This window comes from Oncorhynchus mykiss, unplaced genomic scaffold (genome assembly GCF_013265735.2).
Source record: "Oncorhynchus mykiss isolate Arlee unplaced genomic scaffold, USDA_OmykA_1.1 un_scaffold_329, whole genome shotgun sequence".
Taxonomy (NCBI): domain Eukaryota; kingdom Metazoa; phylum Chordata; class Actinopteri; order Salmoniformes; family Salmonidae; genus Oncorhynchus; species Oncorhynchus mykiss.
Window position 1 is genome coordinate 55,309 of NW_023493777.1, and position 15,772 is coordinate 71,080.

Genomic DNA, 15,772 nt, shown 5'->3' on the forward strand with positions numbered 1-15,772 from the left:
TGAGGTGGCAGGCGGAGACAATTATACTTCCCCGGAATTCTCCACGGAATGTCGCTCGCTTCCAGGCTCGGCTTCCCTTCCTCCCTCACTCCTTCTCAGCCAACCAGGTGCTTGTCATTTGTTTCCTGAATTTTTCATGCAGATGGAGGCATTTGCATGATCAAGATTCCGTGTTGTTTCTCCACATCCGTGCTGATTTTATTTTATTCACTGTTCTCTGTCTGTGTGGCTCTGTGGAGAGAGAAGGCAAGAGAACAGTATGCTCATTGGGACTGCCACAGTGTAAAGCCTACTCATTTTATGGGCTGGCTTGTCACATCAGAACACTGGTGGCAATTAGGGCTGAGTGGCCTCAAAGACACTCGACTCACAAGACAAGAGTCAATTTAACATCTTTAACATAATGTTCTTCTGACTTACATATCTCTGCATATGCTATGTGAGGGATTTTCTTATGCTCCATCAATTTACAGTGACAATACAATGCACTTAATTCACAGTAAGCCTGAAAATAACACATAAGTCCTGTATAATTAATCTTTGCACCCAAAACCATGTGCTACATATATGAAACAGTCTGTCACGAGACACTAGTCTGTAATTGACGGGAGAGGAGGAGGACAACATAAAGAGATGGTATACTGGATGTATTTCTCAACTAACATTTCAGGATGACTCACAGGCAGTATATTGCACCCGGAGAGAACTGGGCACACACACACACTGCACACGGGAACACCTGTTTTTCTCGGAATAATGAACTTAAATAAAACGATATAACCTGTCACACATCTTAAAAAAGGTGTGATGAAAGACGAACGGGAGCCAAATCAAAAGACGACAAGAGTTTGTGTTCAGTCAGTCAGGACTTGAAAAAGTATTTTTTATTTTCAAATGCAGGAAGCACACATCAGTGGTGAGATGAAGGGGTCTGGCTGAGAGCTGCGTTTTATGTGCGTAAAATGTTCCTCAGATGTAGATGAATCTATCATTAAGAGGACAGACAACAAACACTTAAAAGGGGAGACACACACGGCTCCAGACATCCTCAGAGACCGTGTAAGACACACTGTCAAAACATGGTGGAACATGTTGCAGTAATGTAACCTGTATTGGAAACGATGAGGGCCAAATAACATGAAAAGGGGATGTGTGTGAATAGGGGGGCTTCTGCCAAAAACATTGGATCATGTTTTCTGGATGTGAGGTATTATGTTATATAAAATAGGCCTATACTTATCACTAAAACGACATGGCTCCTTTTACACAGGATGTTGTAATTGTTATTTAATCATATTTACTTTGGAGGTTTGTGGATGACATTGGCTGCATTTAGACAGGCAGCCCAATTCTGATCTTTTTTTCACTAATTGGTCTTTTGAACAATCAGATCAGCTCTGTAATATAGCTGATGTGAAAAGATCTGATGTGATTGGTCAAAAGACCAATTAGTGGGAAAAAAAAATCAGACTTGGGCTGCCTTTGTGAACGCAGCCATAGAGTGGCAATTTATTTCTAACTGTGCATGCACCTGATATCTGGATGTAATGGGCCTGAATTAGTCATACATCTAATCACTGAATGGGACCCCATAGAAAGTCACTGGTGACGTTTGTCCTCCTCTAATGATATAAAGTGGGGAACAAACCCCCTTTCCAGTGATCCAGATCCAGGCTCCTAAATGGATGATTGGTCACCATCTCCATTAAACAAGGAGCTTTGTTGGGAGGCAGGCAAGAGGAGAGAAAATCTGATTCATACAGTATAAATGCCATGTGTCCGTCTGTGCAAGTCTAACAGGGCAGATGTTGCGCATTACGCGCCAGTCTACTGCCTCTGAAACCGCTCCACAAATGAGGATCCTAATGAGAGGCACTGCTTGTGGGTCAAGGAACAGCCTAATCGTGCTAAGTCAATTGATTTATTTTTTTCTTTCTCTTGTCTTTTCTTTTTCTCAGCCGGGCAGGCAGAAGGACCAGACAAACAGAGAGCAGATGAACCAACATTTGTGTGAATGAACAACAGAGTTGCCAGTCCTCATATTTCTTCATTGTAGTATCTCTTCTCATCTTTCATGCCTGGCCACTCATTACAGTGCATGCAAGCATGAGTCCATCCATATGTTGCTGCATGTCCAGCAAAACAGCATATTTTTCCCATACCAAGAATGTTAAACATTCATACTAACTGCAAATGATAAACAATTATCAAACTAAAAAGTAGGACAAGTGGTAAGTAATTAACTGTAAAAAGGAGAAGACCAAGAGTAGACAAATGCAGTAGGCTACACTGATAGTGGGGTCTGTGGCTGTATGCATGCATTTCCCCTTAACACACCAATTACAGTGTGATTGACTTTACTAAAGAACATATTAATCAAAATATGAATACGTTATCTCCTACTAGGTATTTTACAACAGGCTTTGACATTTCAAACAATTAGAGCGCTGCTTTCAGTTACTTCCTAATACGTTGGCGTGTCGTAAAAACTGACGTTTGGGAAGTACGCTGACGTATGGGGAAGTAAAAAACGGAAAACAGCGCGCTTGTTTGAAATGGAAAAGGCGTCTCGGTAGCTATTGACAACAGTGTGATTCACTCAGAAAGTGTACATTTCGTCTCGCAAAATGTTGTAGACAGCAATACATACCCTATATGCACGGATAAATATACAGTTGTCCTTCAGGATACGTATGCTTGCTGTCTACAATGATGCTGTTCAATGCATGGACTTTTGACATGTAACGTTATCGTTCAACTTAGCCAGCTGCTAACGTTAGCTCTTTCTACTTTGCTTTGTAACGTTAGCTACTCTCTCCGACCGAGAAAGTTGTCAACACCCAAGGTAATGTTTGTTTACTTACCACCGACTGGCTAACTAAACAGAGTAGAACACCTGTTGCAGTGCACGGTCGTGCTTCACTGCTGGGCTCACCTTCAGTTATAGGCTAGCTAACGTTAGCTAGCTAGCTAATTGGCAAACCAGCTAGTCTCTATGGTCTCTTCAAAGTTACTTCTCCCTTTTGTCCTTTGTTGAAGTGAAGCAAGGCTACATACGAAAATGTCCTCCCGGTACAGGACCATATGTAGCTAGCTAACTTTGCGAGCTAGCTAATGTAATATTAGACGACCACCTAGCTGAATGGCACTAGTCTTGAGGACAATTAGTAACACCTGTTGACTTGTCTCTGTCACTAGAGCTCTAACGTTATTCCCAAATCAATAGTGCAGCAACAACATTGATCACTACGGGCTCGATATTACTATACAGTCTAATCTAATGTATATCTATATAGTGTTGTCTCTAGCTAGCTTTCTACTGTAACGTTGAAGCTTACTGTATATTGATGAGAAAATGTGTACTGCCTCCATCATTTTCTTTATTTTTCTCTTTTCCAGCTCTATGATGGCTACTAGAGACAGCAGTCGCATCATGCTGCTGAAGGAAGAAGTGAGGAGTTTGTCTGAGGAGTTAGTGCAATGCCAGGTGACTGTGTTGGATGGTATTGTTTATGTTGTCAACAGCTGAATCTAGCTATATTGTTGCCAACATTTTCTGTGTTTAAAATAAATCAGTTTATACACAACATCTCAACCTGCGTTAGCTATGTCACAAGTGAACACTTTCTAAGTGCTTACAAATACTCACGGCAAGATCCTAATAAACATAGGAAAATATTGATAGATGCAACTTATATGATATTTAGAAGACGCTTTGACTTAGTCATGTCTGCATACATTCTTTTTACATATGGGGGGCCCGGGGAATCGAACCCACAACCCTGGCGGTGCAAGCGCCATGCTCTACCAACTGAGCCATACAGCACCAACTTAGGTAATACATCTAGCTCTGTAACCACAATAGCAATGATAGATTTACATGAAGTTTAGCTTTTTGCCCTTTTCCTTGCTACTGCACATTCCCTGCACCATAGGCTATGACCATTTCATATTTGGATCATAGGCTAATCAGTGAGTTTCAGCATTTAGTACATTGCAGATAGAAACTGATTTGTAGAACTGAACTCCCAGTTAATCACAAACACATTTGATCTACACATTATATTCCCATCTAGAACATACTATAACGTTGCATCCTCCTGAACGAGTCTCAGTCAGTCTCTCTCTTTCTCTCTGATGCTGTGATGGAGAGATGCTGTCTTGTCGTTACAGGCTCGCCACCAGGTGGTGCCTAAAAACATAAACGGTGGATTTACCTGGAATCAGTGTCTCACTTTGCATATTCACACGCACATCTTGGAGAAGCTCACCTCTGTGAGTGTGTGTATATGGGCAAATAAATGGACAAATACTTCACTCTACACTATACGAGACTCTGCCTTTTGAGTCCAGCATAGATCATTGCTTGTTTACAGTAGTTAATGTATTTTCTTGATGTGTTCTGAGATGAAGAAGGCCATTGAAGGCTGAAACATCAATCTATTAAACTTGTTTAATAAAACAAGCAAAACAATGAATTGTGAGTGAGCGTGGCGCCTTTTCCTGTCCAATGATCCCAAAATGTATTGAAGGGAGTATTACTCGTTTCAAGGTACAGTATAAAGCACTGACCAGCATTTGTAGATTTTACAAGACACTTTTATCCAGAGCGACTTACAGTAGTGAGTGCATACATTTTCATACTGGTCCCCTGTGGGACTCGAACCCAGAACCCTGGCGTTGTAAGCATCATGCTCTACCAACTGAGTTTGTATGGCCTGTCTGTCAGACCTGATCCAGACCGAAGTCACTCACGACCTCCATTACATCAACCAGTTACTGTATTTCTCATCTATTGAATTGACATGAATCACTTCTCCTCGGTGGTCTGGGGAGAGAGAGAGCATCAATGATTCTGTCTGTCTCTTAGTGACTGTTAGACAGTGTTAGTTGTACCGTGTACCATTCAAATCGTGGCATTTGAAATGCCATTAATGTGTAAATTCTCTGGCACAGCGTTCTCAGGACCACCATTAACTACAAAGTCGCCCGTCTGTCGGCCAGAAAATGTTCCTACTTGACCATGCTAATTTTATTAATATGTGGCTGCATTCCAGGCCCACTTAGTATGTTTAGCCCATGGTCTTTCAAGGTCTGCAATTACAATTAATAATTCAGTGATCATCAAAAACACATTCGATACATCTCTAATACTGTGGAGAAGCCCTTGATATGGGTGGTGAGGGTCCTGGCGAGGAGTCTGACTGTCAGTATGTAAGGGTTAATGGCAGCCATAGGCCAGGAGAAGCGAGACCACCTATTTGATGTCAGGCCCCCATTTCTTAATTTGTCATTAACGGCAGTGCAGGACCAGGATTGGTGAGATCTCTATTCATCCAATAAGGATCGACTCTGCTCTCTCCACTTTGTATGTTCAGCCCATGGTCTACCAAGGTCTGCCTCCGCCATTTAGTAAATAATTGATTAGACACTTTTAAATGGGGTTTTAAAATTCATGTGCTAATTGGAGACCAGTAGATTCCAGTGGGAGTGATGACTTTTCATCTTGTGATGATGTGAAAATAATTTAACAGATGATTTTATATTAAGTCGATTTGGCATAATTCTATCTTTTAGTGTGCCGAAAATGTAGTTTTTAGATGTTTCTCATTAAATGTAATGTAGCTTAAAAAAAAATTTAAAAAATGGAACGCCGTTTTTTGGGGGCGGCGAGTCAATTTGAATGTGAAATGTGTCACGGGCGGAGGCTCTCAGGTGTCTCTGCGCCTTCCAGGACTCTCTCTGTCATCAGTTTAGTGCTTCTCCTCCGCTAGTTACTTCAGAGCTGCAGAGAAAACCGTCCAGAATCAGATGCACTTTATTAATAAGGGATATGCTGCTTTAACTGCTGTTTTGGTTTGATCTCTAACTCCCCAGTCATGAATTGTGCATAATGACAAGTGTCAATGTAGCCTCCCCTTGAGCCGAAGGTCACACTCCAGTAATGTAATCTCTCTGTAAAGACAGCACCATGATTAGAGAAGGCACCCCTCATCTAAAGTTTGATTTTGTACAGGCCATTTTAATTATTGATTGGGTTGCCCCCCCCCCCATATATGCTAATGTCTTCAAGCATCTCATTGAATTATTTGTATTTCATTTAGAATTGCTATAACATCGCCTCTCACTAATTACATTTTAAGATGTGAGAAATAGTGTTATTATTTCAGAAAAGGATGTCGAAAAATAGGAAATGAATTTCAGTATTTCTGTGTTATGTGTCTGTGAGGTTCATTAAGACTACCACATGCCACATTTTTAGAATAATGATTTGATTTAGTCATAATAATACGATTTGAGTATAATCATTCATAACCGTGAAATCTTATAACCATGAAATTGTTTGTTCTTCTCACAGGCTGACAAGGAGTTTGTGTGGTCCCTATGGAAACGCCTCCAAGTAGCCAATCCGGACCTGACCCAGGCCGTCAGCCTAGTGGTCGAACGGTGAGTTAGTAATTGAAACTGCTCCGAAATGTCACGGTTCCCTCTCACCCATACGTTCTATCTCTGGAAGCATGGCCTATAACTCATCTCCATACTACAACCTGTGAAGAAATGTTCAGGGCCTTAAAGATCTCCCAGAAATCCCATCTCCAAAGGGAAACAGAGGTAGGTAGGGAAGTACGTCTGCTGAAAGTTATCCCAAGGTTGTGTGTGCGAGACACCTTGGACATTCTGGTGGGTTTACGGCTGAATAGTGCAGATGCTCCTTAAAGCCCTCTTATCTCCAGTCTAGCTGCTCAGCCATGGAAACCACCCACGTTAATGAAAACAGTCTCGCTCGGCTCCCATTCTAAAACTGGGAAAACGTTCACTGCCAAGTGCTTCGTTTTTTTTTATGGGGATAAAACGTTAGATTGAAGATGACCTTTTGCGAGGGGCGGCTAAGCCTCACAGAATACATCAGCATGGGAACTGGTTGGAAAGAACAGGGGTTCAGGTATTTCAACTACTGCAGTCATACACGGTAGTAGTGTGAGTTCAGGCATGTCTGTTCTTTTCAAAACTTCTGTTGGAAAGTTGTTTGATTTAAAATGCTGTGTCAAAATGTTGTTTTTCGTAAAGCCACACCAAGCTCCTCGTAAACAGAATGAAGATTCGAAAGAATCGTGGTGCAGGATTTCATTTCTTAATAAAGACTGTTCATTTCTGTTCATAACAAGCATTTCAATGTACTGTAGTAGACCTAGATGTGGAGTCCTTTTCATGTAGTAGGTCTAGTAGGCCTGTATTCTACATTCCCCTGCCTTTAGGAGCATCAGACACAAAATAAAGCGTGTCAGTTGGCAGGGGCCTCAGACGGTTGGTTTCAGGGGGAAAACATGTGTGCCAGGTTCAGGATCCTCTCTCTGTCTGTGTCTCAGGCAGTTTCCCCATCCCCCACAGCTCCGGCTAGGGAAACCCAACAAAGCATGTTGGTCCACAGGGGCCTAGGTAACATGCACCCAGAGAGTGTGTGTGTGTAGTCTATCAGCACACTGGCACCGCGCTGCACACGGCGGGTATATTGACATGATAATTGCGCCGACTCCAGTCAAGCGCCGGGCCTGTGGGGGATTCCAGCTGGTCTTGTAGCGATTGGATGGCTGCTCAGGACACGGTTAACACGGCAAAGGATACAAGGTAGCGCTTGACTCCGAGGAGACCAGGCATTCATTTCAATGTCCCTCCGGGGGGGGGGGGGGGGGGGAGCCAGCCATGGCATGGGGGGGAGAGGAGCCTGGATTGGGGTGGAGGAATGGGGAGAGGTGGGGGTTGGTTGGAGGGGGGGTTCCCTGGTGATCTCAAGAAGCTGTTGAAACAAACTGGCCCCAATCGTTATTCTTTTGTCTCCGCTCCCCAAACAGTGAACAGGAGAAAAGAGGCCTCAGCGAGCCAGAATGAAAGATATGCTGCTGGAGGAGGCTGCCGCTGCATGGCCCAATGGGGCGGAGAGAGAGCGAGGGAAAAAGTTTGCGGTGTGTGTGTGTGTGTGCTGAATAGGATTCCAGGTTTGATGTGGTCCTGGTAATTACCTTATCTGGAGAACAGTGAAATGACACTGGGGTGCTGATTGACATACTTCTGGTGTCTGTCTGCCTGCCTGCCTGCGCCCAGGGAGCCCGCTGAGTGTTTGAACACACAACTTTGGGTTTATCTTCTTTTCCTGTGACCTGCTTTTCTTTAAGGCCCTCTTTGTTGTAATTTGGTTGCCTGAGTGCACAGATATTTGCTTGATATCGAGTGTTTCTGTGTTTTGTTTTGAAACTGTCATTCAATGTACTAGACATTAAAATAATATGCTATTATAGGGGTGACAGACTACATGCACTTGGCATATTCACTTCTCTGATAACATTCAATACTCTGTAAACCTGTGCACTGAATGGGTTTTCCTGTTGATTATACAAATGAAGCTATCATTTCCCCTCAGATGAGCTTGTTTGCTGTCGTTTGCCATATGCTAGATCCTGTCAGTGGGTCTGTCACCACCACATCACCCTTATGCCTCCAAATGAAACCCATCATCATTAGCAGGACCAGAGAGTCGTTGGAGACGAGCTGCTAACGATGCTTCAGCTCTGGGCCTCGCAGTCACTTCACCGCTCTGCCGCTCTCTCTCTCCGTAGAAATAGAATGACAGATTGTATGACTCTGCATAGAACTAGAATGACATAGATGAACATTATATTTCTATGTTTCTCTGTGTCCCCAACAGAGAGAAATGGAAAGCTGAAGCCAAGGACCGCAAGGTGCTGGAGATCCTGCAGGCCAAAGACTACAAGATCCAGGAGCTGGACCAGGTATTGTTGTTATGACATGTGGAATGCATAGTGAGTGAACCATGTCTGCGTCGTATCCTGATGTCTGAACAGAGAAATCTCCCATAGGAATTTCTCTTCCATTTGATATGAAGGGATGCATTGAAATAGAATGTCTGTCTGAGTGAGAGTGCAAGTCCAGTCTAACCTACAGTCAGTCAGTCCGGTTATATAAAAGACCCGTAAGCCTCGGGTTTGTCTGAGGCAAGCCCTATCACTAGCGCAAGTGTTAACTCTATGCCCACCTATAACAGTGGCTCAGTAAGTGTGTTCTATGGGCTGCTAGGACAGATAATGATTACGGCGACGCACTGTAATTTACCCTTAATCACCGTCCCTTAACAGCAGCATCTGTCAGTTTCTGTCATTACATTAGCAACCTTCTCTGTCAGCTGGCTAATGCTACGCTAACTTCATCCCATCCGCTCCCAGAGAGACGGGCGCTAAATGCTATCATCAGCAGCTCTTTAACAGTGTGTTTATCCCGCCCTCCTCACTCATCTTAACACTGGTTTAGCTATGTACAATTAGCCAGAGCTGTGGAGCACAATAGATGTTACACATTATTTTCTTACCACTGCTCTGTTTGTTCTGAGAAAAAGAGTGCTGGCACAGATTTCAAACATGTTATCGGTCAAACACTGTCACTGTGAGGGAGAATGAAGGAAGGACGCAGGCAGGTTCATTCATTCTGCCGCGCCATCTACATTTTAAATCATTTTTTTCTGTCATTTAGCAGATCTCATCCAAAGCGACTTACAGGGATATTTGGGGCTAAGTGCCTTGCTCAAGGGCACATCTGCAGAATTTTCACCTAGGGATTTGAACCAGCAACCTTTCGGTTCCTGGCCCAAGTCTTAACCACTAGGCTACCTTTGATGACCACTGGACACCGCTCAAGTCTTAATAGACCTGACAGTATGTTCCCACTCACTGCATAATATTCCTCAACATCATCTTGTGTGCCTGCAGAAACAACAAACTGTTTAGAATATTACGAATACATTGTATTATTAAGTAAGTAACCATGGAGATAAGTTTAATAACTGGTTAATTTCCATGCCCCTTCACTTCTAAACTATACCTTGAAAGTAGCAGCACTCCACCCCCACCCCAAAGTTCTTTACAAGAGCAGTAGAAATTCTGGTTGGTGAAGTTCTGGCCTATTTGTGAAGCTCATTAATAGTCAGGATTGTGTGCAGTGTCACACAGACCACTGACATTCATCATCTCGTCCAGATTTGGGCCAAAGGAACCCAAATGGGGATTAATTGTTTTTTCCCCCTTTACTGTTCTGGAGATGTGATGGTCTGCTGAGTCCACACAGGACCTCACGCTATCCCTCTCAATGTCTCCACTCCAACTTTCACTATCGTCTTTCCTTTTCTTCTTTTTTCCTCCTCTCTCTCTCCCCTTTCCTCTCTTTACCTCTCCCCTCTCTCTCTCTCTCTCTCTCTCTCTCCCCTTTCCTCTCTTTACCTCTCCTCTCTCTCTCTCTCTCTCTCTCTCTCTCTCTCTCTCTCTCTCCCCTTTCCTCTCTTTACCTCTCCCCTCTCTCTCTCTCTCTCTCTCTCTCTCTCTCTCTCTCTCTCCCCTTTCCTCTCTTTACCTCTCCCCCCTCTCTCTCTCTCTCTCTCTCTCTCTCTCCCCTTTCCTCTCTTTACCTCTCCCCTCTCTCTCTCTCTCTCTCCTCTCTCTCTCTCTCTCTCTCTACTCTCTCCCCTTTCCTCTCTTTACCTCTCCCCTCTCTCTCTCTCTCTCTCTCCCCTCTCTCTCTCACTCTCTCTCTCTCTCTCTCTCTCTCCTCTCCTCTCTCTTTACCTCTTTCCTCTCTCTCATCTTTCCCCCCTCTCTCTCTCTTTCTCCCTCTCTCTCCTCTCCTCTCTACCTCTCTTCTCTCTTTCTACTTATTTTTTCTTTCTCTCACTACCTCTCTCTCTCTCTCTCTCTCTCTCTCTCTCCTCTCTCTCTCTCTCTACTCTCTCCCCTTTCCTCTCTTTACCTCTCCCCTCTCTCTCTCTCTCTCTCTCTCTCTCTACTCTCTCCCCCCTCTCTCTCTCACTCTCTCTCTCTCTCTCTCTCTCTCTCTCTCTCTCTCCTCTCCTCTCTCTTTACCTCTTTCCTCTCTCTCATCTTTCCCCCCTCTCTCTCTCTTTCTCCCTCTCTCTCCTCTCCTCTCTACCTCTCTTCTCTCTTTCTACTTATTTTTTCTTTCTCTCACTACCTCTCTCTCTCTCTCCCTCTCTGTCTTTCTCCGCTCTCTTTCGTCTCCACTCCCTTCCATTTTTGTAACATAATTAGCTTTCATTTTTAACTGCACTGGGAATTTTTAATGCTAATCTCTCTGTCCTCGACCTCTTATCTTACCCTAAACCTTTTTCTTACCAATCGAACACTACTGGAGTTGAAATTGTTCTCGCCCACCTCATTATCAACGCTTGAATTTATTTCTTCTTCGCCCGTATAAATCTCTATTAAAGCCCGTTTTTGCATGGCGAACGAGGAGATGAAGGCGTCTAGTAAATCCACCATCTTGGAAAAGATTTGAGCGATTCCCCCAACATGGCAATTAATTGCATCCCAGAGCATGGTGTTATTTTCGAGCTACCCGCAGCCTGCAGTGGATTACTGCCATGCCAGAGCCCAGCTGATGCAGTGTTAAAAGGGCAGCCTCCTCTCTCTCCTCCTACAGTCGCCCAGCTATAGGCCTGCCAGAAGACTAGGCGGCAGGAACAGAAAATTGATCATTAAAATTATGGAACCATTTTTCATCGTTTTGATTCCTTTGTTCTAGTTTGTTAGTAAAGATGAGAAGCATCGTTTTGATTAGGCTATCATGCTAACTGTATTGTAAATGTACAGAGTAGTAGTTCATTATTCTATACAGGCCTACACCTATTAGACAGTATTAGAGTGCTCTTATTCTATATAAGTGGCTCATTGTGTAACATTGTAAGTGGTGAGGTTAGCACATAGCACATAGGCCTACAGTACATGAGTTGGCTCATGTGTACGGAGGTTTACTGAGGCCAGTATTATGAAAGCGAGGGCTTGTGAAGGTCTCCTTCAGCACCTGTTGTGAGATCAGGGGCTAGAAGGAAGGTTCTGGCCCAGTCACAGGCCTTGTCAGTATCTGCCAGATCTGAACCCAACTGACACAGAAGATGAGTAGGATAGAGTGGTTAGATGTGAAGTAGATTAGACCTCGCATGAGATCCAACTGTGTCTTCCTCGCTAGTGGCCATTTGATAACAGGAGCTCATACTAAATGTCACCCTCTCTGTCAATTGGAGCCTCTGATTGATCCAAAATGGGACCCCTGTAGTTACTGTAATGCCTACTTCCTTCCAAAATCCATAAATAGTTTATTCCCTCCCGTTGCCCAAGATTGCTGTTGATGACTAACGTCATCTCTCTCTCTCTGTATTTCCATCTCTCTTTCCACATCTCTCTCTCTCCATCTATCTCTTTTTCTCTATCTCTCTCTTTTTCTCTCTTTCCATCTATAATCCTCTCTCTCTCTCTCCCCCACTCCCTCCGTTGGCTGAACCAGAGAGTGACAGGGCAGCAGCAGGAGATCACCAACCTGGTCCAGAGGAAGATGGCTGTGGACGAGGACAGAGGCCTAGTGAAGAAGGAGTTGGCAGCTCTGCGCCGCAAGCTGGGGAATAAGAGTCAAGAACTTAAGGTTTGGAACAAATTTCCAGTGGCACCCGCCTGCCTGCCTCCGCTTTGAGCTTTGAAGCCTCTGCGCTCTGGCTCCTTGTAGGCAACCACTGTTCTTCACTGTGACACCAAACAGGACGTTTCCCCCAGGGCTATACTGTAGCCTGAGGCCTCAAAATCACTTAGAGAGGCAGGGGAGGAAAAGAAACACGGACTATGTGTTTTTCCTCGCTCTGGAGCAGGCCAGATCTCTCTCTCTCACTCTCTATCTCTCTCTCTCTCTCTCTCTCTCTCTCTCTCTCTGTCATCGGTTCATCTCTCTCTCTCTCTCTCTCTCTCTCTCTCTCTCTCTCTCTCTCTCTCACTCGCTCATCGGTTCATCTCTCTCTCTCTGACATGTCTCCAAACTGAGAGGTTTGAGCAGACGGAGAATGCCGAAAAGCCAGAGATAGCGAGGGAGAGAGAAGTCGATAACTTGCCTATAGATAAATACTTAATGATCGACCATGGAGGGAGTGAAAGTAAGGCGTTCGTGTGATGATGTGGCTTATCCCTAATTACGGCCCTGATGGGACCCTGGCTATGATTCATTAATAAAGGAGTGAACTCGAGGTCCGCGGATGCGTCTTTGCATTGCGGGGTCTCGCTGATAAAATAAAACATCAAATCCAACTCCGAGAGCGGGGGAACCATCAAAGGAGGCTGGGAACAGATGTAATGGATGTTGTAGTGAAGTGTGTTCTCATTAGGAGGCCTGTCATTAAAGGGAGAATCTGCGTGGCCCCTGTTACCTGCCTCACAGTTAGCCCCAGCCCTCACAGCCTCACAGCACAGGTGACCTTGTCAATCAGACATGCGTGAGAGCCACATGGGGGGGCCACAGTGGAGCTGCGCAGCGGAGGCCCCAACCAAGCACAGAATAGCACTGACTTTACATTCTACATATTCATCCCATCTCATCCTCCTCAAAACCCCATGCTACTTTTTTTTCTCCTCTCTCTTTCCCTCTCTCTCCTTCTCTCCCTCTCTTCATCCGTCGGTGTTGTTTATCTGGCCCTGTGACTCCTGCCCCCCCTCTTCTTTGTTCAGGATGTGAAGGAGGAGAGGGGGAGGAGAGAAGAGGCCCTGGAGGAGGAGAAGGAGGCATTAGAGTCCTGCTGCTCTGCCCTGCGAGGCGACCTGGAGCAGGCACAGAGGCAGGAGAGGAGGCACGGAGAGGAGAAGGAGGCATTAGAGTCCTGCTGCTCTGCCCTGCGAGGCGACCTGGAGCAGGCACAGAGGCAGGAGAGGAGACACGGAGAGGAGAGAGACTCCGCGGATGCCAAAGTCAAGGTAACACAAAAAGAGATGCCATGTGGAGGGGGGAACTGGGGACCAACCCATGTGTGTATATATATATATACACACACACGCACGCACGCACGCACGCACGCACGCACGCACGCACAGACAGAGGAAGGGTTCTGTTTCTTCTACACACCTTGAACCTCCTTATTTCTCCATCCTCAATATATGAATGTCAAATAATTCCTCTCTCAAAGCACACATTTTAAATATTGATGGCCCTGTTCCGGGGGTGGGAGAAATAATTACTTTTAACATTTTGGACCCAAGTCTCGTCTGGTGAGGAAGAGAAGAAGCCGAGCCCCGGCCAAGTCCCCCGATGTGATCACTGGACGACTGCAGTGTTTTAGTCCTCTCCTTATTCGTGTAGCTTATTAGCAGAATCAGTGATATGCATCTCTCCCCCTCGTCATTATTATGTATCAACTTTACTCTCTCACTCTAATCCGCCTCGCAACAAAAGAATCACCACAGCAGCACGTTGGACACATGTTGTTCAAACAGTCAGACAACCAATCAGTGTCAACCCACAGGAGACCGCCACTACCACCACTACCCTTCCCACTCTCCTCTTGGAACAGAACACAACTGCCCATCAATAGTAGAGCTTGGGGGGAGGGGGGGGCTCCGTGGACGCACACAGCACAGAGGCTCGAACACGCACTCACAGACAGACACACTCCGCTGACGCACACAGCACAACTCTTCTCAGTACGAGCCAACAGTCATTTCTCATCAGCGCTCATCCAGTCAAGTGCATGAGCGACACAACAGACAGAAAGAGAGACAGGCAGACAGAGAGAGAGAGAGACAGGTAGACAGACAGAGAGAGAGAGGCAGACAGACAGAGAGAGACAGGTAGACAGACAGAGAGAGAGACAGGTAGACAGACAGAGAGAGAAACAGGTAGACGGAGAGAAAGACAGGCAGGCAGGCAGACAGAGAGAGAGATAAACAGGTAGACAGAGAGAGAGACAGGTAGACAGACAGAGAGAGAGACAGGCAGGCAGACAGAGAGAGGCAGGTCAGAGAGAGAGAGGCAGGCAGAGAAAGACAGGTAGACAGAGAGAGAGCGAGAGACAGGCAGAGAGAGAGAGAGACAGGCAGAGAGAGAGAGAGACAGGCAGACAGAGAGAGACAGGCAGACAGAGAGAGACAGGCAGACAGAGAGAGACAGGCAGACAGAGAGAGACAGGCAGGCAGAGAGAGAGACAGGCAGGCAGAGAGAGAGACAGGCAGGCAGAGAGGCAGACAGAGAGAGAGGCAGACAGAGAGAGAGGCAGACAGAGAGAGAGGCAGACAGAGAGAGAGGCAGACAGAGAGAGACAGGCAGGCAGAGAGAGAGAGAGACAGGCAGGCAGAGAGAGAGAGACAGGCAGCCAGGCAGGCAGAGAGAGAGACAGACAGACAGAGAGAGAGACAGACAGACAGACAGAGAGAGAGGCAGACAGACAGAGAGAGAGGCAGACAGACAGAGAGACAGACAGAGAGAGACAGGCAGGCAGAGAGAGGCAGGCAGACAGAGAGAGAGAGAGACAGGCAGGCAGAGAGAGAGAGAGAGGCAGACAGAGAGAGTGACAGGCAGACAGAGAGAGAGAGACAGGTAGAGAGGGAGGGAAGGAGGAGGAGGAGAGAGAAAGAGAGGGCTTTGAATAAGTCAGGGCCAGGGTGTAATTATGACAGGGCCAGTCCCTAGTAACAACTCCACTACGCACATCAATCACATTACCAGACACAGACAGACAGACAGTCACCTGGCTCTGCTCCTGACCAGGCTTTAATACCATGCAACTCTGAGAGATGGGTGGAACACATGGAATGCACAAGGATTCCACACCAATTTAGAACGATAAGTCTGTTCAAGATTGGAACATTAAAAAGTTACAAGAAGTCACAACTATGCACTGATATTGTTTATGTACTAGTAGTGTTATCGCTACATCCTTAGCGCCATCTTT

General features: G+C 45.4%; 1 protein-coding gene across 3 annotated transcripts in view; it reads left to right on the forward strand.

Moving 5' to 3' along the window:
* The first annotated feature begins 2,467 nt into the window (after positions 1–2,467).
* Positions 2,468–15,772, forward strand: part of LOC110533197 (centlein) — a 103,181-nt gene continuing 89,876 nt past the window's right edge. Inside the window, exons 1-7 of one of the 3 annotated variants that reach the window (XM_036973829.1) lie at positions 2,468–2,572; positions 2,809–2,845; positions 3,400–3,487; positions 6,359–6,447; positions 8,702–8,786; positions 12,358–12,492; positions 13,560–13,802. In XM_036973829.1, the coding sequence (XP_036829724.1) occupies positions 3,404–3,487; positions 6,359–6,447; positions 8,702–8,786; positions 12,358–12,492; positions 13,560–13,802 (636 nt within the window). In that variant the 5' untranslated portion in view covers positions 2,468–2,572; positions 2,809–2,845; positions 3,400–3,403. Of the gene's footprint in view, positions 2,846–3,399; positions 3,488–6,358; positions 6,448–8,701; positions 8,787–12,357; positions 12,493–13,559; positions 13,803–15,772 lie in introns of all 3 variants that reach the window. The other 2 variants (XM_036973828.1, XM_036973827.1) reach the window with 2 other exon arrangements.